The sequence below is a fragment of the Heteronotia binoei genome, chromosome 8, assembly GCF_032191835.1.
Source record: "Heteronotia binoei isolate CCM8104 ecotype False Entrance Well chromosome 8, APGP_CSIRO_Hbin_v1, whole genome shotgun sequence".
NCBI lineage: Eukaryota > Metazoa > Chordata > Lepidosauria > Squamata > Gekkonidae > Heteronotia > Heteronotia binoei.
In genome coordinates this window covers 6,343,923-6,368,149 of record NC_083230.1, presented here as the reverse complement: position 1 = coordinate 6,368,149, position 24,227 = coordinate 6,343,923, and the positions used below count along the sequence as shown (strand labels likewise).

Here is a 24,227-nt window from a genome sequence, read left to right as displayed (position 1 = left end):
GTTGTCATGTCACAGCTGACATATGGTGACCATGTAGGGTTTTCAAGAGAAGAGACAAACAGAGATGGTTGCCACGACCTTCCTCAGCATAGTAACCCCAGTCTTTCTTGGTGATAGCCCATCAAAGTACTAAGCATATCTGACCCTACTTAGCTTCTGAGATCTGTGAAGATTAGGCTAGCCTTATAGTAAGAATAATAGCGGAAGTCTGTAACAAAACCATAGTGGAACAGACTGCCTCCATTCTTCATAATATGATTGCTGCTTTTACCTAGAGTGTTTTAGCAAAGGTACAGTCTGTATTACCTTCTTGCTGCACAGTACTTGCAAGATGCATCCCTCTTTCTGCTCTGGAAATACCACTGCTGTGCCAAGAGTGCATTTCACCTTGAAGCATACTGTTGTCAATCCTCTCTGGCTTCCAGATACACAGCAGTATCAACCCAGATGCAAGAGCCTTGGTTGGGTGGATGCTTCAATATGAAGTGACCTTGCAGTGAATGCCCCATCCTAGAAGTCCTACTCTTAGTATGTGGAGCGAGCAACATCTATCTAGTTATGCATATTCACAAATTCCATGTTTAGATTTAATAGGCATGCTGGTGTGCTTATTTCTTCAAACGTAAACATGCATTTGTGCGCCTGATGGGGGGATTTATTTTCTTGCAGGTGTGATTCTGGATACCAAGGCAATGAATGTCACCCAGAAAATCATCTTCCTTCAACTGTAATGTCTGATTTTGAGAATCCAAACAGTTTGGCCACAGAATGGCAGGAAGTAATTGGTGGAGAGATTGTAAAACCAGAAGGCGGCTGTGGGATTATCTCATCTGGATCTTCTCTCTATTTCCACAAGGTTTCTGTGCATTCCTTCTTAACATAGGGATTTTATTTAATCTAATGTAACTAAGAAGACAAATGTTACTGAGATATAAGATTAAAGTTGAGTTTAGATGATGTACAGCAGTGGCCCCCAACCTTTTTGGCACCAGGAACCAGTTTTGTGGAAGACAATTTTTCCATGGATTGGGAGGGAGGCGCTGGGGGGTGGGTTGCCACCCCAGGCTCCCCCCCCCGCCCATGCCACATCCCTGCCCCTCATGGGGGTCTTTAAATGAGGGGGAGACTGGGGCTGTTTCTGCCTCCCCCTCCCATTTAAAGTGTCTATAAATGAGGGGTAGGCTAAGATCACAGCAGCGCTGCCTTTTCTACTGGTCTGGGACCCTGCAAGGGGAGGCAGCCTTGGAGTGAGGCCGTGCTGCTTCTTTAGTCCAGGGCTGCTCTGCCTTACTCCATGGCCCGGTTGCTAGCTGGCTATGGACCAGTACCGGTCCACGACCCGGTGGTTGGGGACCCCTGATGTACAGGAAGAGTAGACTGGTTTTGGTATTGTACTTGGTAGTGTACTTTTTAAAATTAGAATCAACAAGGTACTTTCATCCCTTAAAGACATAACTGATCTGTGTTATTGTTGGATAATGTTAAGTATGTTCTGTTGCCTAAGAAGGACCTTGCTGTTCTGTTCTTGAAGGTACCATTATTGTAAAGCATTTCTGTAGGGGAATCTTAAAGGACAAAAACATCGAACAAGCCTTATGTCAGAACTGTGAAGCGTCTTCGGTGGCCCTCCGAGTCTCAGTGGCAGCATCTCTAGCCACCAGAGCGACTTATTCAGGGGCACCAGAACTGTCAAAAGCAGACAAAAAATTGCCCAAGGAGGCCAAGGACATCTTTGGAATGGGAACAAACATTCGCAGCCGATGCTACACTAGAGGCAATACAACAATTTGCAGTGCCACAACACATGGCGTCGCAATTGGGATGCGGACCTGGCCACCAGGTCCAAGGTGGCAGTGGTCCCCTTCAAAGGTGAATTCTTATTCGGAGATGGACTGGACAGGTATATAGTGGAGGATAGAGACAAAAAGAAGGTCCTTCCTTTCAAATGTTGTGACAACAAAGGAAAAAGGACGTTCCAGTCCTTTCGTGACTCCAGAAGAGACTCTAAGTCTATTTATAGCCAGTCATCCCACTCCAAGTGGCAGCAGAAGCCTAGATACAAGCCCTTCTCCTTTAACAACAATAAGGGCCAATCGACCAGGGGCACAAAAAGGGCACCCCCGCATTACTATGCCCAATGTAGAGAATTTGCTCCCATAGGGGGTCGTCTCCAGTTGTTTGCACAAGAATGGGAGCAAACAGTGATGGACAGATGGGTCCTGGACCCCATTTCGAATGGTTACATCATAGAATTTGTTCACCTACCCCTCGACCGCTTCCTGACAGTCAACAAGAACAAGTCTCCTCAGAAACATGCTTCGATCCAGCTAGCTATCCAACACCTCCTGGAGATTGGTGCTATAAAACCAATTCCTTCGGTGGAAGACCTTGAGGAATTTATTCAGTATTCTTCACAGTGCCCAAAAAGAATGGGGATGTTAGAGCTGTCCCAGTGATGGACAGATGGGTCCTGGACACCATTTCGAATGGTTACATCATAGAATTTTTTCACCTACCCCTCGACCGCTTCCTGACAGTCAACAAGAACAAGTCTCCTCAGAAACATGCTTCGATCCAGCTAGCTATCCAACACCTCCTGGAGATTGGTGCTATAAAACCAATTCCTTCGGTGGAAGGCCTCGAGGAATTTATTCAGTATTCTTCACAGTGCCCAAAAAGAATGGGGACGTTAGAGCTGTCCCAGACCTCAAGTGGGTCGACAACAGGATGGCAACGAGGAAATTCCAAATGGAAACCTTGAAATCAATTCTGCTAGCCATTCAAAAGGGCAACTTCTTGGCATCAGTAGACGTATCCGAGGCCTATTTGCATATTCCCATCTCTCTCACCCATCTCAGGTTCCTGAGGTTTGCCTATGACAGGGAGCATTTCCAATACAAGGCACTGCCCTTCGAGCTAAAGAGCACTCCCAGAGTGTTTACCAAAGTTCTAGTAACACTGATTGCAGTGCTACACCTATAGGGGGTATCATTATTCCCATACCTCGACAACATCCTGGTAAAGGCGGCATCGCTACCCCAGGCTCGTTGGGACATGGAGAGAACAACGATTATGCTGTCCTCCCACAGTTTCGTGATAAACAGGGAGAAAAGTTCCCTCATTCCGGCTTAGTCAATTGTATACCTGGGAGTAAAAATTGACACCATGACCAACAAGATGTTCATCACCTAAGAACGACGCCAGAAAATCCTTCAACTACTGTCCTCCACATTGCAGAAGTTGGAAAAACTTATGGCACTGACACAGCTTCTGGGGATGCTAGTATCCTGTCAGGACATTGTACAGTGGGCATGCTTCCACACATGCCCGCTTCAATCTTTCCTTCTTCCTTTCCAGAAGCCCATAGCCCAGATGAAATCACTGAAACTCTGTGTCCCGAGGTCTCTGAAGACAGTGCTATTGTGGTGGATGGCCCCCAACAGGCTAACCTCTAGCCAGTTCCTGAGGGAACCCCAGAGGACAGTGATAACAACAGGTGCCAGTCTGTTCGGATGGGGAGCCCCCTCAGAGGGAACGGTGACACAAGGCCGGTAATGCAGCCAAGAAACCTCCAGGAGCATAATGCAGCTTTTCCCGAGCCTGGAACATTGCCATATCCTGATACAAATGGACAACATGACAGCAAACAGGCAAGGCAGGACAAGGTCGAAGCTCCTTCAGTCCGAGGCCAACCTTCTGTTTCAGTGGGCAGAGACCCATCTCCTATCGCTGAAAGCCACTCATGTGGCAGGAAAGGAGAACGTACTGGCGGACTGGCTGAGTTGTCAGATGCTGAACTAGGCAGAGTGGTCTCTCAACAGAACAGTCTTTCGACAAATAAGTCAGAGATTCGGAACTCCAACAGTGGATCTCTTCACATCAAACCACAACAAACAGGTTGCACGGTTCATATAAAGAACAAAGGATCCAAGAGTCATAGGGGCAGACGCACTCCACGTGACTCAGCCAGAAACTCTTCTGTACGCATTTCCTCCAATTCAAATACTACCAAGAGTACTACACAGAATTCAGGATCTCAGAGCAGAAGTTATCCTGCTAGCATCCTTCTGGCCCAGGAGAGCCTGGTTTCAGGACATCAAGAGACTAGCAGTGACAGACCCTTGGAGCCTACCGCAGAAACAAGATCTTCTCCAGCAGGCGAATGCATGGCACCCCCAACTAGACACTCTAAAACTCACTACATGGAGGTTGAGTGGCAAAGCCTAGCCAGCCTCGGTTATGCAGAGGGGGTAGTAGAAACCTTACTGGCCCCAAGACAGTGGTCAACCAATAGGGTTTACAATGTGACTTGGCAAACCTTTTGTTCTTGGTGTCGGGAAAAAAGGCTCCCATTGCAGACATCCTAGCCTTCCTGCAGTCAGGACTAGAAAAAGAGCTCAGTACCAATACGCTCAGGAGACAGGTGGCTGTATTTCAGCTGTGAGGGGTAGTAAGAAAGGGAAGTCCCTCTCAGGCCACCCCCACGTTCAACATTTTCTGAAAGGGGTGGCACTCCTCAATCCACCCAAGAGTCACTGGTTTCCTTCATGGAACCTGAATACTGGGCTAGAAGCCATCTGCTTACCGCCCTTCAAACCTATGGCTTCCTGAAGCCTAAAACACCTGACATTCAAAGCTGTATTCTTGGTGGGAATCACATCAGCAAGCAGGGTTTCTGAAATCAGAGCCTTATCCACACATGAAGTTTTGTGTATGTTTCATCAGGACAAAGTTGTGCTACTTCCTGACCCAGCCTTCATTCTGAAAGTTAACTCGACCTTTCATAGGTCGGAGGACATATATGGACATATGAAGCTGCCTTATACTGAATCAGACCCTCGGCCCATCAAAGTCAGTATTGTCTTCTCAGACTGGCAGCGGCTCTCCAGGGTCTCAAGCTGAGGTTTTTCACACCTATTTGCCTGGACCCTTTTTTGGAGATGCCAGGGATTGAACCTGGGACCTGTTTACCAAGCAGATGCTCTACCACTGAGCCACCGTCCCTCCCCTATGTTAATCTTCAATACATTAAATTAATCTTCAATACATCCTCCTCCTTTCATTCTGCCCTAACCCAAAGCATGAGAAAGGAAAGCACTGGCACTGTCTGGATGTCGGAAGGGCCCTGAATTTTTACTTGGACAGGACAAAAGCCTTTAGAACTACTGACTCCTTGTTTGTTTCATTCCGTAAAGCCTGTATGGGCAGGTCTATTTCTACATCCACCATTAGTGGGTGGATGAGAGGCTGCATCATAGAGGCTTACAAGGCCAAAGGTTTAGTTCCTCCCCAAGAGGTGACCACACATTCACTCAGGGGTGTGGCAACTTCAGCAGTCTGCAGATCCTTTCCATCCATGGAGGTGATCTGTAAGGCGGCCGCTTGGCAGAGTAGACAAGGTCGCCTCAGCAAAGGCAGCCTTTGGCAGGAGAGTGCTTCAACATGTTGTCTGATCCAAGATACAGTACATACCCACCCCAGGTCCACTGCTATTTGATGTCCCGTGAGTCAGGACTGACCCACTACTGGGACCACCAAAGAACGGAAGATTCTTTTCACTTACCGTGAAGTCTTCCTTCTCATTGGTCCCAGAGTGAGTCAGTCCTCCCAACCTATGTTGGAGATGTACTGGTATCCGGATCTATCTGATGTCTGGTCTTATGAGACAATGTTGTTTAACCTGTTGGCAGAATCTGAGCTTGGCTAGATGCCATGTGTTCTTTCTTTCTTTCTTCCATTTTGTACAACATTTATACAGTTGTACTACTGTGTTTCCTTCAATGCGATTAAAGCAAGTTGTTTGTTCACTGCAGACACGATGTTGATCGTTTATTCATCGTCCAGGAGGGGAATGTTATGGTGCTGTTTGTCATACAGTCTCTTTCCCAGTACGGGAGTTACCATTAGGTACTACATGAGACAATGGCTTGTGGAAGAACTGAAGAGAAGGGAATAAGCCCCTCGCCTCCTGGACTAAAAGTTGCTGGCCCTGCCTATGGAGAGGAGGAGCTAGATCCCAGGAGTCAGAACTGACCCACTCTGGGACCACGGAGAAGGAAGACTTCACAGCAAGTGAAAAGAATCTTCCATTTCCTAACACAGAATTGGCAACCATACCTTCTGCCTTCTCCTCCCTAGCTATTTTCCACTATCTGGCTATAGGCGCATGTTCAGAAATTAGCATTCATTTTAATAGCTAGATGCAGTTTGAGAAGCACATACATTCCTTTTGTTAACCACCATATGTTAAGAAGAATAAGACTGCAGATTTATACCCCATCCTTCTCTCTGAATCAGAGACTCAGAGCGGCTTACAATCTCCTATATCTTCCCCCCCCCCCTCCACAACAGACACCCTGTGAAGTGGGTGGTGGGGCTGAGAGCGCTCTCACAGCAGCTGCCCTTTCAAGGACAACTCCTGCAATAGCTATGGCTAATCCAAGGCAATTCCAGCAGCTGTAAGTGGAGGAGTGGGGAATCAAATCTGGTTCTCCCAGATAAGAGTCCACACACTTAACCACTCAGTGTCTAAAAATATAAGTAACTGCTTAATCTTCAATACCCTTCCTACCTTGGCTATCATCCAGCTATTGATCCAATTCTACTATTCTAACATAATTCAGAAATCTCATGCTGGTGTAAATTATTATGTTTATAGTGAAGATGTTAGATATTTTATTTCTTGGAATTAGTATTTAAATTGACTGTAACATCTTTGTCTATAACTCATAGGCCATGTGTAATTTCTGCCTTTTCACAACTGGTTTATTGAGTTTGAGTTTATTCTTCTGAAGCTAATTTTGTGTATGAGGAAAGTGATGCCAATTGACAGAAGTGTTTTGTGCTGTTTTCATATTGCCTGTGTGTTTTTTGGATATTATGATTAATTGAAGAAAATCCTTTTTTCCCTTCTGATTCCTGCTACTACAATTATGCAACTATTTTAAACCATAATCGAGATCTAAAATATTAGATGTGACTCTGGGTTTTGGGTGTATATGAACAATGAAACAAAACAATCTGAGTGCTATTGGGAGAGCTGTGCTGTATCTGGAGTTTATGCACTCTTGTCAGTGCTGAGCATAAAAAGAAATTTGCTTAAATTAAGCCTGCACAATTGTGACCCTGATTCAGCTCACCAGTGGAATCAGCAAACCTGATTCAGCTCACCAGTGGAGTTGTCAGCTCTGGGTTGAGAAATTCCTGCAAGTTTTGTTATTGGAGATTGGGGACGGTGGAGTTTGATGAGGGAGCACAATAGGAATGAGATTTCATAAAGTCCATGTTCCAGAGCAGCCATTTCCTCCAGGGGAAATGCTCACTCTAGTCTAGAAATCACCTGCAATCCTGGAAGATCTCCAGGCTCCACCTGAAAGTTCACTTACTAAACAGACCATGGTGTAAAGTTTATAACCATTAAATAGAAGGAACCATGTGCAGAAAAATTCTAACTATATAATGCCACTTTGCCAATATACAAAGGTTATCAGAGTTGCTATACAGTATCAGTTTCATTGCAACTATACAATGTTCCACACTCTAATCTGATGGGCTTCTAACTTCTGTTTATTGCTAACTTTTGCTGATTATCAACTATACAAATTATTAAGATATTGAGGACCTATGTTTGGTCCACCTGAAGGTTAGCAAGTCTATCCACCAGCCATATGTGGAGGTCTTCTAGGAACTGAATAAACATCTTGGTTTTATTGCTTGACCAGACCAAAACAGGAAAATAGGATCGTTGGTGAGCATCTTGCATGCCACAATTAATCCTGCCAAATATGAGGAAGAAGGGCATACTTTGTGGAAATATGGCTTATGCTTTGGAATTTAGTAGAATAATCAGTCAGTTTACCACATTTTGTACACAGTTCTCATTCCCATAAATAGTATCTGACAGGTTTATTTAAAGAGATTTTTGCCTTCTAAAGCACAGAGTGACTAAGCTGAAATTCCCAGTTTGATGATCTATTAAAAAAAGAGAATAGGGAACATCTGGGGATTCAAATATATATTCTTATTGAAGACTACCTTGACAAATAGAGATTTCATGATACTCTGTTGCTTTTCCTGTGATCTCTCCCTATTTGTGCTGAATTGTCTAATAATTGTTTTTCCTCTGCAGTCACATTCCATTGTATATAAGGGCTTATACATTTGAAATAAAATAATAATTGTTTGTCACGAATGGCATTAGCTCTCTCAGTGGATCTCTTCTGTGTGCTTCCCTTCTTGTTTCATCTACGCTGCAGGCTGGAAAGAGACAGCTGGTGAGCTGGGACTTGGATACCACTTGGGTGGACTTTGTCCAGTTTTACATTCAGATAGGTGGAGAGAGTTCTTCCTGTAATAAACCAGACAGCAGAGAAGAAGGTGTGTTATTACAGTACAGCAACAATGGAGGTGTCAACTGGCATCTACTGGCAGAAATGTACTTCTCTGACTTCAGCAAACCCAGGTACCAATTCCGTCGGGGGTGAGGGGAGTTCTTTTTTCATTGTGTGTTTCTGTGCATAACAGCATACCAAAAGTGCTGCTACATATGTGCTGTCCATTACACATGAACTCTTCAGGAGTATAATGTATAAATTCAAGGAATGGTACGGGATTGTGTTTTAAAAAGACTATTGGATTAAAGTAACAAACTACCCAAACCTCCAAGTAGCAATCTGAGTCCCAAAACTATGTATTTTATCTTGAATAAAAATACTAATTGCATAATCTTGACCTTAACAATTATTATCCCAGATAAAACTATTAAATGGTAACAGTATGTGGTAAACAAGGTTGGGGGGAAAAATCCTCAAGTAAATTGGTCAGTGGCACAAAGTAAAAGTGATGAAGGTGGATTGGGTATTCCTACTTTAAAATGATATCATGATGTCATAAGTGGATGTGAAGAACAGTATTATGTAAAGATGTCATTGAAGACCTTTGCGTAAACCATAGCTTTGTGTAAACACAATCTCAATAGTTCTCTGTTGAAGGGTTGTTATGACAGCAGCTTCTCTTTCCCCTCCCTTCTCCACATCACCATTTTGTATTTAGCATCCCTACTGCATTAGGACATTGGTGGCTGAGCCTGTTGCTAAAGTAGCTCTGCAATCTTAGTCTTTTAAATATAGGTATACTATATTGTACTGAACTGAAGAAACTAGAGAAGAAGAAAGGGGGAGAAGGTGAGAGAGAGAGAGAGAGAGATTATTAAAGAGAAAAATAAGTGTTAAAAGCAGACCTGTTACTTTTATATGTAGTTAATGATAAAAACTAAAGATAAATTTGCATAATTTTATTAATTAACTTGCAGTTGAATTACCCATAAAATGTATAAGTTTCTAATGAAAAAGAAAAAAGGAAAGCTGGTGATGATAGTGTTTGCAATGAATAAAATATAGCTGCTATAGAGGAAACTATGCAAGAATCAACTACTAAACGATCTATATTAGTATGTAAGAAGTGTAAGGGAAAAAATTCCAAGCCTTGTTTAGACAATAATGATTATATGAAACGGGGCTCCACGTTTTCTGGTAATGAAAACAATCCTTGTCCGCAGTGTTTGTGAAGAAATGGGGGCAAAGTTTAAAAAGCTTCTACTACACACAGAAGTTTGTTGGCTCTCAAGAGGTCGAGGGCTTTGTTGGGTATACAAATTGAGGGAAATGATGCTTACACTATTTGTGGAAAATCAGCAACATGAATTCTGCAGTTTATTTCAAAACAAACTTTACTGTGCAAAATTGGCATATCTTGCTGACATATTTGAACATTTGAATAAAATAAACACAAGGATGCAAGGAAAAGGAGAAAATAAACAACAGTAGATAAAAGATTGAAATCTGTTAATGATGTATGAAGAGGGAGACATAGACAACTTTTGGATTTACATTTTAAAAATACATCCAAATGTAGCCTAAAAAGCATTAAAAATTCTTCTGCAGTTTTCTACTACATACATTTGTGAAGTTTCCTTTTCAGCAATGGCAAACTTAAAGACACTGAAATGTGAAAGCTTAAAAATGCTTGATGACGAAATGCGAGTGTCCTTGTCTAATATTCCACCAAATATTCAGAAGCTGTGTTCATCCCATCAACCTCATACATCCCATTAAAATGATAAGAAGTTATTGGTGTTATTCAACAATATATGTTATTATCTTACAAATCAAATATTTGTCAGGGGAGGGCAGGATATAAATATGATAAAATGAAAATAAATGAAAATAAATGAAAACGTTTCATGAGTTACGTTGTGTCCTCATATATTTTGTTGTTACAATGCATGTCCATATCTCTTATAACAAGTTAGTTTAAACTGAGTTTGCTAGTAAAACTGAATTACCGTGTCACCAAATGATGCATGTCTAAATAAAAAGTGAGTTACCAACATGAAAAGTTTGGGAAGCTCTGGTGTAAACACACAAATATACAAGGCAAAGAGGTATACACTGTAGGAGTATCGAACTCAATTGTTACAAGGACCGGATCTGACATAAACGGAACATTGTAAGGCCAGGCCCTGCATGTCATCAAATGCAATGCCAGGTAGCAGAGCTGTAATAAAGGACACAGACAAACACAAAGGTTTTTTTTTTTTTACTTTAAATACAATCCTGCTTAAGGCATAACAATTAACAACAATTATCAAATTATTAAATTAACAATAATTAACATAGATTCAGGTGAGGTAACTATGTTGGTCTGATACAGCAATACAACGTTTACATTCAGTGGAACCTAAATTAAGACCGACAACATTTTATTCACAGTAAGCTTTTGTGTGCAAGCACACTTCAACGGATATTTTAAAGATGCCACTGAACTCAAATAATTGACAAACATCTTCGGATATTTTGATTATTTAATGGTCCTTGATTATTGACAACTCTTGTTCTGAATTATTGCATCAAAATCGGAAGACAATCTGTGCTGTAGTGAGCTTGAGCATGCTGTTCAGGTGTGTATCTGTGAGCTGTGAATGTACTTTTGGTTTATTGATGCTGCAGTGGAAAAGGGTGATAATTTTTAAAAGGTTCTTGCAACTCCACAGCAGTCAGGCTGTTTGATTTCAGCTGCAATAGTATTTTGTCCTTAGTTTCAATTGCACGTGACGTTTTATCGTTTGGGGAAGGCTGCCCCTTGTAGTGGCTTCCCAAACTGCAATCAGGCACTGCACAAGCTCCTAGGAGAGTTGCAGGGCATAATACAACAAGGAAGCCTGGACTTAATAGGGCAAATGTGACATAAGTGCTGCTTCCGAACATTCCAGCAGCCAACCAGAAACTCACAGATTTGGAAGGGAGTTCCAGGGTTCTAATCCAACCCCCTGCACAATGCAGGAAATTTACAAATATCTCCCCACCCCCACCCCCAGTTACCCCTGCTCCATACCCAGGAGATGGCAAAGAAACCCTTCCAGGATCCTTGGCCAAAATCATAACATCATCTCTTCACATGTGAAAAGATTCCAGCCACTCTCTGCTTAACTGCCAGGTTACTGGGAACCCCAAAAAGAACAGAAAGGTTATGCACTCTAATGCAAGCCAGCTGCCTTTGGGTTTTCCAAAGGGAAGCACATCCCCCTGAGGCTGCCACTGTCTTAAAAGAATAACTGTGTTCCAACTGAGTCACAACCCCAGGGCCATGGGGTTTTCAAGGCGAGAGAAGACCAGAGGAGGTTGTTACTGCCCACCAGTTTTTCTTGGTGGTCAAGTACTTCTCATTAGCCATAAAAGTTCCCACAAGATGTGGCTCTAGGCTTCCCAACCCTCCCGCCCTGGCAGGGGACCCCAGGATTTCCACCCTCTTCCCCCACTCCCCAAAAAAATGGAAGCGGGGGGAGGGGGAAATGGCGCTGGGGAGCATGGTGAGCCGCCCCATCCCGGAGCAGGCAAGGCCGCCGCGCCGCTGCCACCCCCTCCCCGCCCACCGCAGCTGCTCCTCCGAGATGGGCCCAGGCTGAGCCCATCTCGGAGGAGCAGCCAAGAGGCGGCAGCAGCGCAAGCAAAACCAGGGGAAGGCGGAGGCAGGCCAGGAGCATGGCGAGCCGCGAATCCGGGCCCTTCTAGGACCCGGACTCGCGGCTCGCCATGCCCCCGGCCCGCCTCCACCCCCCCCTCCGATTCCACCCCAGAGGCGGAGCGGCCGAGGCCGCTGCACCGCTGCCACCTCTTCTCCGCTCGCCATGGCTGCTCCTCTGAGATGGGCTCAAGCTGAGCCCATCTCGGAGGAGCAGCCACAGCGAGCGGAGAAGAGGCGGCAGCTGCGCAGCGGCGTCGCCCGCTCTGAGACAGGGCGGCTCGCCACACTCTCCAGTGCCGTTTCCTCCCCTCCCCCCTAGCTCCACCCCAGTGTCTCCTGGCTCCACCCCCAAAGTCTCCTGGCTCCACCCCCAAAGTCCCCAGATATTTCTGGGGTTGGACTTGGCAACCCTATGTGGCTCTTGGCACTCTGTGAAAACTGGCAGCAGTGCCAGTCTCTGAGCCCCTCTCTAGCCGGCTGAAACAATTAGAATTGATGACAGAGATCCTGCCAGCCTAGTCCCCACCCCCCACCCCCATCTCAAGTCTTTTTCTCTCCTCCTGCTGCAGAGGCCTGGGCCTCTGGTCTGCATATGCTTACCTCTCCACCTGTAAATATGTTGACATTCTTCAGGTGGAGCTGTGAAGAGGAGCGAGAGGGCCCTGGGCAAGACAGAGGGCAGAGACCCATGCTAAACTGGGAAGGCAGAGCTCCCAATGGAACAAACACAGTGGGGGGGTCGAACGGCCAGCCCAGGTTTAGAACTTCATCACTCCATTCCCCTGCACCAATGAGAACCACAGCCACCATCAAGCAGAGAAAAGGGTACTTTCTTACTTAGATTTATGTCCACTGCCAGCCAGGAGAGGGGCACCACAGGCTGCCCCTACTTCATGCCAGCTGCCACTGCCCAAACATATTGGCGAGGCTGTGCAGTTGCTTCTCAGGCTGAGGCCCCACAAGCCCTGTGCCTGGCCATGAGCTCCCTCCCTCTGTCTGATCCTCACACCACCATCATCCCCAAACATTTCGGTGAGGCTGTGCTGTTGCTCATCTGACCGAGGCCACTCAGGCCTGCTCTGCCATGGCAAGAGGCCATTGGCTCCCTCCCTTGCTTATCTTCACACAGCTACTGCCACATCCAAACACCTCAGCAAGGCTTTGCGGTTGTTCCTGGTGTGGCAAGAGGCTCTTGCGCCTGGCCATTGTCTACCTCCTCCTGCCTAATCTTCATGCCCCCCCCCCAAAAAAAACACCTCGGCAAGGCTTTGCAGTTGCTCCTGGGGCCGAGGCCACTCCAGCCCTGCCTGCCACTGCAAGAGGCTCTGAGCCCAACCATTGGCTCCCTCCCCTGCCTGATCTTCACACAGCCGCTGCCCAGAGAACATGAAAAATGTATATTTTCTAATTTGATCACGCTTAGCCAGGGATGCCAGCCTCACGGTGGGACGTGGCTGAGCCAGAAGCATGCGGCCACCAAGTGGTAACACAGTACAGAACAGGAAAAAACAAATAGCTGTGTACAACAAAATAAAGGAAATATTAAAGAAATGTCATTTGTATTTCTAGTTCCTATCTTCTATGAACAACATATTTTCATACAAAAGATTATAATATATAAGCTAAACTCTCTAAAGCTAAAAAAGAATGGTTCACTTAGAGAAATATATTCAAGAGACATAAGGAAACAGATTAAAGATGCAGTTTGGAGAAGGGAAAGGGAGCAACTTATTAGATCTAGAGGTCAGAAAAATAAAATAATGAAAGAGATATTATGAATAATTAGGCATTTAACTCCAAAATCAAGAGTGGTTTTAAATAACCAAGAGAGAAATTGGCGTAAACGGAAGAAATACCAAAAATGGAGGATTCATCAGGAACGTATGGAATTTTTCAAAATTAGATAATTGGATGGTGCTGCTGAATGGAATACCAAAGCAAATAGAGTCCTCAAGGTGGTGAATATCCAAACATTAAAATATTTTTAAAATGTATACAATTCAATAAAAATGCAACTATATATCTGTTGAAGTTTTAATTTTCTCAAAAATGCTGACTCCTCAAGCAACACAACATTAAATTATTTGCAGTGAAGAACTGTTGTCTCAGTTATTGAAACTTGTCATTAACAGATATTGCATAATAATTCTTTGGTGCACAGAATTTTTGGTGTTCTTTCTTTGCTGCATAGTCTGTCATATTTCTCTTTTCACCTTAGATTTGTATACTTAGAGCTCCCTAGTGCTGCGAAGACACCATGCACCAGAATCCGCTGGTGGCAGCCAGTTTTTTCAGGGGAAGGATATGACCAGTGGGCTATTGATGACATCATCATTCTAGCGGAAGAGATGAAACAAATTATCCCTGTTGTTAATCCTACTTTGCCTCAGGTAATAAATGAGGGCAACTAATGTGTTGATTGATTAAATGAAGTTGCAACTGAGGCTGCTTGCAGTAGTCTTCCATGTTCAATTTCCATTCTAGATTTTTTAAAATTTTATTTCACTCGTACAGATGAATATTCTTGATGCTTCTGTGTTATTTAATTGCCATCTGGGGGAGGAGATTCTTGGTGGCTGGGCATGCAAAGGCTTTTATATGTTGGCAGAGAAAAAGGATTGAGGTGGTTGGATGTGCAACATCTTGCATGATATCAGAGAATGATGCACGAATCCTTTCTCTGTGGAGCTAAAGAAGATGAGGGGCTGAGCAATAATGCTTTACTAGAAACGTGAATTGTTGCATGAGCAGCCAGCAGTTGTCCTGCTAAGAGGATATCACATTTTACTAGCATTCAGGTAGCAATACTTTATTATTGGAAAACCCTGTTGTTCCTCCAGCTTTTGCATCTGTTGCTTTTTCAAGTGCTGCATATCTGAAACAAACCTTTATGGGATGTCAGACAAACAGCACCTTTATTGGCATAGTAAAAAAAATTAGATTAACATTTAAGATCACTAGATAAGGCTAAGATCATATACAAAGGTTAAATACATGTGATTAAATTTAAGAAACCCTCAATTTTATAACAGAACACAATTGGATTTAATTTTCAGAATATTCTCTAAAACGTTGCCACTTCTCTAGTGATGTGTCCACTATGGAATCATTCAGTAGGAACCAACAATTAACTACCTTGTTTCTAAGATCAATTACATGGGATAAATTTTCAAACAAATTCCTACATAGGTTTTCATAAAGCTGACAATCAAAAATTATATGTTGGATTGATTCAGAAAGGTTCACTCTGCAGGGACAAAGTCTCTCATGAAAAGGAATGTGTTGGTAAATCCCACAGAGAATATTAGAGGAGAATGCTTTCATTCTAGCCAGCATAAAAGCACTACATTGAGAAGGAATCTCAATGTCATATAGATAATGGGACATCTTTCTAGATTGAATGTTGAGAACCAATGAAGCAGGAGAACATGTATAAGGCTGGATAGCACAAAAATTGTGGTATTCTAGATCCAAAAGTCTCTGTTTGATAAGTCTAAAACAATGTAATTTGTCTGACAAAAATAAGTCATCTACTGCAATCTCTATCTGTTTGAGTTTAGACACAATTCCAGCTACCAGGTCCAGCTCTAAAGTAAATTTTGAGCCAGAATTTGAAAGTTATAATCCACACCTTCATTTCAATCACAGTTTGACCCATTTCTGAACAAAGTGTGAAATATGAGACACACTTAGACATTCCCAAAATCTGTCTAAAGAATAATACTTAAATTACCTTCACTTGCCAATTAAATACATTAATGAAAGATTTGTGATAATGTTTGAGCACTGAATACAGTGTTTTAGCACTGAATTGCAACAGAAACACATTGGTTACCACTCCTAAAATAAAATTGTTTAATTTGGGATGAAGAACATTTAGCTAGGTTAATTGTCCTGTCCAGGGCTTTTTTCATAGAAAAAGCCCAGCAGGAACTCATTTGCATATTAGACCACATCCCCTGACACCAAGCCAGCTGGAACTGCGTTCCTGTGCATTCCTGCTATTGAAAAAAAAAAAGCCCTGGTCCTGTCACAATGTGTTACCCAACCAAGAGGATAATTGATGGTGATTCCTAAATATTTAAAGCATTTGGTTTGCTTAGTTTCTGGATTACCAATTGGCCATTTCTGCAGGTGCCAACTTTTGGGAAAGACTACTACTTTAGACATAGAATAATTGACTGAAAGTGAGATACATTGACAATAGCTATAAAATGCATTCAAATATCTTTGTAAGTCTACTCTTGCGTTGGCAAGGATGGTTGTATCATCTGCATAAGGTAACAGAGGAATGGCAAAGCCTCCTGATTTAGGTGGATGTCCATTTATAGGACTAAAAATTTGTGCCAAATCATTTTTAAAAAGATTTAAAAGCTGGCGGGCTAACACACAACCTTGTTTAACCCCCTTTAATATAGGTATTTTGTCAGTTAAATGACACGTTGAGGGATATTTAACTTGGCAAGTGGTGGCCATATGAAGTTTCTGCAATAAAAATAACAGTGGTAAATCTATGCTCATGTTCTTTAATTTACTCCATCATTTATCTCTAGGTACTGGATCAAAAGCACTTTTCAAGTCATCAAAAGTTGCATAAAGTTTTCCTTCCCTGTGTTCATATATTTGTCAATAAGAAATGCCAAGGTGATACAATGATCTATAGCAGCTTTTTCTTTAGAAAATCCTACTTGCGCTGGTCCAATAATGTTGTTTGCTTGCATCCAGTTTTCTGTTGTCTTTAATGCATTGAAGAAAGCAATTTGTGAAAACTGTATTTTTTTAAAAAATAAATAATATTTAATAACACACACCTGTGATGCATGTTACTGTATTTATAAAAGAATATTTGCTATACAGCCCTGGCATGAGAGTTCTTACCATGCATATTTTGATTAGCCAACGAACCCTTAAACATGGGTCTAGTTCACACATCCATGTTCATCACTTAATGACTATCACAAATGTAGCAACATAGATAGAACATTCAGATCAACGTAAACAAAATGCATTTCAGCAGTCCTCTCACATGTTCAGCTGCCAGTAATCCAGTGTCGAGGTATCAGTAGATTTGTGCTTATGTAAAAAAAAAAGCAGCTGATTATATAGAATTTAATTCTTTATAAGCATGCCTAGTTTTGATTGAATAGATCTGTTTATACCCTGATACTCAGCTAACTAACTCATGGATAAAGCTACAAAAATCTTCCTGTTAGTCCTAATCTAGGGTGGTGGTGGTTGTTTTTTTCCCCAATAGAACTTCTATGAGAAGCCAGCATTTGATTATCCTGTGAACCAGCTCAGTGTGTGGCTAATGTTAGCTAATGAAGGGCTGCCCAAAAATGAAACTTTCTGCTCTGCCACCCCATCAGCAATGATATTTGGGAAATCAGATGGTGATCGCTTTGCAGTGACTCGGGATTTAACACTGAAACCTGGATATGTCCTTCAGTTCAAGGTATATTTCCTTAAACTTTAACTTGGGGGGAAGAATTGCTCTAATTCACACAGGAATGGTTCTGAAAAAAAGTGTGCTAGGAATTTTTCACTGTTTCATGTTTTATTTCTAAATTTTTATAAGCATACATAGTTTGCCACAGTTTTCATGCTTTCCCATTCGGTTGCATCCCTCCCAGGCTACCTTTAAAAAGCAATATCAAAGTACAGCTGATTTTTAAAAAAGTGTTATATTTTATCAATTCATGGGAATGTGTGTGCCCACCAATAAAACATCACACACAAAAGTCTTGATTAATGATTACATCAGAGTTGGTTTTTTTAGTGTTTTATTAATGTGCATGGGTAAAGTGGGGAGAGATGAAAATGAACTGAAAGTTGGGGTAGACTGTACATGCTTCAATTCTGGAATTAATTTAGAAATTCTTCTAGTTAAACCAGGAGAAATGAAATCCTTTGTAGAGTGAACTTTAGAGGAGAAATCAATTCTCACTCAATCATCTGGGAGCGTTAATGTGATTCCAAAATTTCTAACTGAAGGGACTCTCAAATAGAACTTCACCTTTATTTGGAACTCATGTTATAGCCAAAGGCCTTTGACCCCCGCCCCTCCAGTTGGAAATAACAAGGCATACACAGGATTTTGGGTGTTAAACAGGGCCACTTTATTAATCAATGTAAACCAGCATGGGACTAACAGAACTGACAGGACAAGCCAAAGGTAACCCATACCCTTCCTTGTCCTGTAAAGGGAGAGCCCCAAACCCGCAGCATGAGTAATTAACAATGGCTAATGCCAGGCTGACATGCCTAGGTTGCCCGCTGCCTGTCCAGGCATCCCCTGCATCAAGGGAGCCCAGCGAGGTGAGGGCACCCTGTGGCCGGCATTCACAGCAGAGAGCCGTACAGCCTGGCTGCTGATCCAGCCTGCCACTTACCCCCAAATGGGAATGCAGCACTGGTGCTCACCATTTTCTAATAGCCTAAATTCCCTCCTGCCACCGCCACCGCCAATGTCAAGCCTCTGCTTAGGCACTTGCACCCACCAGATGGCCCAGAGCCACCTAAAGCCCTAGCTGGTTGTCATCCAAAAATGCCCTGTTGCCTTCCACTGAAAGGTGTACCCCATCAGAACGATATAGGTCTGCCCGCTCAACTCATATGGCCGGATGTGATAGGTAAATATCCAAGCCTTCGCCCATGGCCTTCTGCAAGGCCCTGTTGGCTTTACATCTGGCCCACTCGATCCCAGCCAGATCCAGAGCGACTTGCCAGACCCGGCAAGAGAGGGTGGCAGACCATAAAATCAACCTGCCCCAAATGACCTGGAGATTCCCAACAGTCTGCAGAGAAAGGGCCTTCCCTTTCATTAGGTCCAAATCATTTCTACCAAGGTGGAACACCACCATGTGGGGTGGAGGACCCTTCCTCTCCTGGAACAATAGCAGCAGGAGCCCGTACCATCGCAAGCCCTGGCGCCCCTGCCACTCCACAACAGCTCACTCGCTGAGCCCCAGCTGGGACCCAGTTGGCATCCGCTGGGCTTGATGAGCTGTCCAAAACACCATGCTGTGCCCACAGATGTGAATCCTCCATCTCTCCTGATGAGCCACAGCGCCTAAAAAACAAGGGGACATTAAGAACATTAACATAGGCCCAATAGGGCCCAACCACAACAGAACCGGAACAGTATAATTATATAACACACAGAGGACGCACATAAGAGCGGTATGCTGATGACTGCCAGCAGCCGACCCACTGAATTGCTAGGCCTGGGTACCCCATGACTGTGGTGGTAGAAGCAGCACCAATCCAGAAGGAGTGGGTGCCAAACTTAACTCCACCTAGCCCAAGCTTTTCTAAGGCCCTGGAGGCAATGTCCCAAAATTGATACTTTGTCAAGGGGGAGCAATCACTGTGATGAAATAAGACCTCAGTGCCCTCTCCACAGACTGCAATATACAGTTGCAGGACAAGGACTGGACACAGATCCTGTTCAGAACAGGGGCCTAAGGTAAGCACAGTGCCCCTCTGTCGTTGGTCATTCTTGGAACACCGTATAGTCATGGCGACCTGCTCCCCAGTAAAATTAAAGGTCGTCCACCTGCAAAGTGCAGCCTGATTAGTCCTTGTGCGATTGCACAACTAACTCGCTTACCCTGAGAGCCCCCCAAAATGAAGTCAATGCAGCCGCATGGAATAATGCGACTTCCTAACTAGTTGTGCATATCTCTGTCCAGACCAGGTGCAACCCTTTAAGTACTGAGGGAAAAATGGGCTGCCTTGAGTCAGCTCGGAGGCCACACTCATGTGCCCAACCCTCCAACATTTTTCTTAACTTGAAGTCACCCGTGGCCTCAGTGAATCCCTGGATCTTGCTGGTAAAAGCTAAGGCGGCCAGTTGGGAATGAATGGACTTAACCGCCAGGCCCTTACCTTTCAGACGAACACTGAATTGCATCAAATGAGTAACTGGAATGGCCCCACACTCCAGTAACCCTACCTGCTTCCTAAAAGAATGAAACTGGGTGGCCACACAATCATACGCCCTCCTGGTGCTTGGAGCCAAGGCTAATTGCATTGCCCTGTTAGCCTCAGCCCTCCAAGCTGCACTGAGGAAAGACCCTCGGTCTTCTCGTGAGCCAACAGAATGCTGAGCTCCTTGGCCAACCCCACAAATGACTCCAGCAGGTGAGCACATTCCCTGGACCCGCAGGGCCCACAAGAAAAAATCATCCAGGTATGCACTGTGTCAGCAGCATAACCCTAAGTGCCCACTCCAAAATGGTACTAAAACGCTCAAAGGCAGCACATGAAATGGAGCACCCCATGGGCAAGGCTCTATCCATGTAAAAGTTGCCTTCGGACGCAAAACCCAACAGCTCAAAGTCATTCGGGTGGACAGGGAGAAGATGAAATGTCAACTTAATGACACATTTAGCCATCTCTGTGCCCACCCCACAACAACGCACCACCTTGACTGCTTGGTCAAAGGAAGTGTAACACACTGAACAAAGGTGTTCGGGAGTGGCATCATTCACTGACCCACTCCCTGGGTATGAAAGGCGATGTATCAGGTGAAATTCACCTGCCGCCTCTTTGGGCACCACTCCCAATGAGGATATATGCAGGTTGAGGACCCGAGGGGGGTTGTGAAAGGACCGAGAACCCAGCCCTCTGCACACTGTTTTGCTATCGTTTCCCTAACAATATCCTCCATGCCCTGGACTGAACATAAATGGCACGCCATCACTGGGCCCTGGAGGCCCTGAAACAGGATCCAAAAAGCAAAAGTAAATCCTTGAAGAAGATAAGCCTTGTTGACTGCATTGGGATGTCCAAGGCTTTTCCAAATTCAACTTCACCCTAAAGCACATCCTGGGTTCCTGCAATTTTCTGGCTGACGCGCTCTCGCACCTCTAAGAGTTCCTTAAGTACCTTCAGTTTGATGGGACTGGGTCCCTTTTGCAGGGGTTTGGGCTGCACCCCCGGCTCCGGGGTGCTTGTTACCCCCCTTTTGCTTGAACCTATTGCAGACTGAAAAGGCATACACTCTGCCACACAGTGGGCATTTGTGCTTGTACTTACAAGCCTTCCTCACACAAACTCCCTGGGATGTGTACTCCCAACAAAGCAGTCGGGGTTAAAATGACTGCCCTGCAGCCAAGCGGGGTCCCGAAGCATTTCCCTGTTTATGCACTAAATGGCCGCTATCGGATCCATCCCCCGCATTGGGTTTGGCCGGAGACATCAACTGCAGTCAGAGCTGCTGGTTGATTTGATCCCATGGAATAGTGGAGTTAAGGGCTGCTCTCTCCCGAAACTCCTTGTCATACTGAAGCCAAGCAGCACTAGCAAAGTCAGTGTATGCTTTATAGACAATAACACAATATTGAAAAAGTGGTGCTGCCCGTAAAGGCTGTGCACATGCTATGATCCTCGCGTAGATCAGGAAGCCTGGCAGCCAATTGGCCCAGGTCCTTTCGACCTTCCTACACTTCAGTTTCTCCTTGTCTTTGTCATCCATCTCTTCTTTATCCTTCTCTAGCTCCCCGTAAAGAAGGCTGAAGACATCCACATATTCACCCCTCAGGATCTTCTCCCTTGTGGCCACAGTAAAATGATCCCCCAATGGCATGGCCATATACCAAAGGGGTGGCATTGAAATGGTATTGCTCTGTAGGTGTTTGGGATAATACCCCCCCCACCCCGTGAGTGCGAGGGCCACCCCTGGGGCAAATGCATTGGGGGTGCTGACCCCAAGGCAGCGATTTCATGGATGCCTGAGAGGTAGAGTCCCCCTGTGAGGGTGCATGTACTACCATGGCTGCTAGCAGTTGCACGGGGCCCCATGCATAGCCCGAACCCTGCACCTGTGATGCCTGCATCCTGGAAGTACTTGGCTGTTTAAAGTGGGCTCCTGCCCTGAGCTGCCCATACATGGCTGGAGAGAACCCCGCAGTGGCTACTGTATTCTGAGCTGATGGGTGCATCCAGTGCCCCCATGGCCATGTAGTGTTAACCTGTGGTGTGCAAGGCTTCCCTTCCACAACAGCTGGAATAACCACAACAGCCACGGGGCTCGCCTCACTTGACTTGTCCAGCCTGCCCCCAGAACCTTGTGTGCTGCTCTCTCCTTCAGGTGCAGCATCCTCCGACTCGTTTGGATCCTGCCCCAGATCCTCCCCTCCAGCTTCCAGGTCCAGAATTCTCTGCAAAACAGAAAGCCGAGCCAGGACTTCTTTTTCAAATGACATCTTAGGGGTTCTAGCAGCTTTACAGCCCAATGGCCAATTGTAGGGCCTGGCACCCACACCCTTTTCCTGTTCCAGCAACTTTAACTGTTCTAAAATTGTCAGTCTGGCACCAGCCTCATCCCCCTCCCCAGAGGTGGGGCTACCCAGATGCCCCCACTTCTGTAGCTTTCTAAGGGGCCCCATACCCCACAAACCAGGCAGTGTCCATCCTATCCCTTGTGGCCAAACTACCCTCAAGGGGCCCCCTCACCTTCCTAATGCTGAACGTGATGGTTGGGGGGGGGTCATCACCAGCCCATAGAGGGGTGAGGTGGACGCTCCACTGAAGGAGGTGATGGGGGGTGGAGCCCCCCACATGCTGAAAGTGGTTGCTACACCGCTCGCTGCCTGCTGCAGCAGCTCTCAATGCTGCCACTTCACTCTTCGCCGCTCTCCCTGCCTCCTTGCCGAACGCCGCTGTCGGGGCTGCAGCAGAAAGAGCCTCGCTGCCACCAAGCCTTGCCACTTGCCTCATGCTGCAGGCTAATCCATGGCCTCCACTGACTCTGCTCTCGGCCTCAGATGGAGGGAGTGCAAACAAGACGTCCCTCCAGGCCGAGAGCCAAAAGAAACTGCGTGGTTTGGAGCGGGGCTGGTCCTTTTATAGCCCAGTGCCCTGCCCCCTCAAAGTCGCCGGATGGCCGGGAAGGCAACGTAAGCCTCCCTTCCTTCCAGGGAGGCAAAGTGTGGCCCCCTGCCCTTAGCTGCTGTGTCAGCATGGGCGGGTAAGGGCCTATTTATAGCCCATCTTATCGTATTTGTGTCAACTACGCCCCTTTCTGAAAAGTTTCATAAGGTCATGAGTCAGTCTGGTATAGCGGTTAGAGTGTTAGACTAGGATCTGAGAGACCCAGTTTTTAAAACCCCACTCTGCCATGGAAGCTTGCTGGGTAACTTTGTTCCGAGCTTCATATATCTCAGCTTGTTGGTATGAGGATAAAATTCAGGTGAGAAGAACAATGTAAGCTGCTTTGGGATCCAAGGAAGCATGATTTAAATGAAGTAAACAATGAATATGATCCCCACATCTCAAAAAGTTTCAGTATTCCATGGTGGTAGTTGTAGTAATCACAGCCATCTAACCACAAAGTGTTCATTTCTGGGAAACAGGTAGCTACTGGATCCCATACTGTAACACATTTTGCGTGAGAGAGAGTGTGTACGCACATGTGCATGCATGCCTGGAAGCCATGGCACCTTCTGGTGACCCCTAATGGGGCACAAAAGACATTCAGAAAAGTGGCCTGATACAGTCTGCCTCCTGCTCGTGGTATTCCAAAGGGTGGGTGGGTCTCCCATGCATGTACCTGCCAGGATCAGCACTGCTTAACTTCCAAGATCTGATGAGATCGGGCTTGCCTGCGCTATCCAGGTTAGGGCCACTATAACACCTTTTATTGCTGGTTTGCTACAGAAATTGTATCCCAGGGAATATCCAGTGATATTGATACTGACTTTGCTGTATGGTCAAAGATGGAAGTGCATCAGCAGTTAACACATCAAAGGACAATTTCTTATATTAGTACAAGAGGATATTTGTAGTGCTGAAATTCTCTGTAGCGCCACTGGTTTAATTCCTTTTTCACCCATTGCTGAAGTTGTACATCCAGAAACTCTGTATCACAGCATATATATTTTTTAAAATTTCTGTCAGTAAAACAGTACATACATATTGGTATCCTGCTTTTAAAATATCCAGTCTTCTGAAATGAAGATTAAAACAAACACATGCACAAACACTCAATTAAACCCTGGGTTTTTCAAATGGCTCCCAAAACCTAGTTGTGTTACTGCTTCATGCTAATTCAGCCAGGTTTTTTTAACTCGTTTGTGCTGACTTCTAGCCTCACTATCATGAGTGGAGAAGGTTGTGTGATTGCAAACAGGCACATACAAAACTCTTACAGTTGTGATTGAGCGCAAAACTCTAATCCATATAGAATTATGCACTAGAGT

At 44.8% G+C, this 24,227-nt stretch overlaps 1 protein-coding gene across 1 annotated transcript in view; it reads left to right on the top strand.

Annotated features, from left to right (window-relative positions):
- Window positions 1-24,227, top strand: part of RELN (reelin) — a 659,346-nt gene that overhangs the window by 388,589 nt on the left and 246,530 nt on the right. The window contains exons 25-28 of the mRNA XM_060246073.1: window positions 670-856; window positions 8,256-8,461; window positions 14,240-14,411; window positions 17,276-17,476. Coding sequence (XP_060102056.1) covers window positions 670-856; window positions 8,256-8,461; window positions 14,240-14,411; window positions 17,276-17,476 — 766 coding nt within the window. The remainder of the gene's footprint in view (window positions 1-669; window positions 857-8,255; window positions 8,462-14,239; window positions 14,412-17,275; window positions 17,477-24,227) is intronic.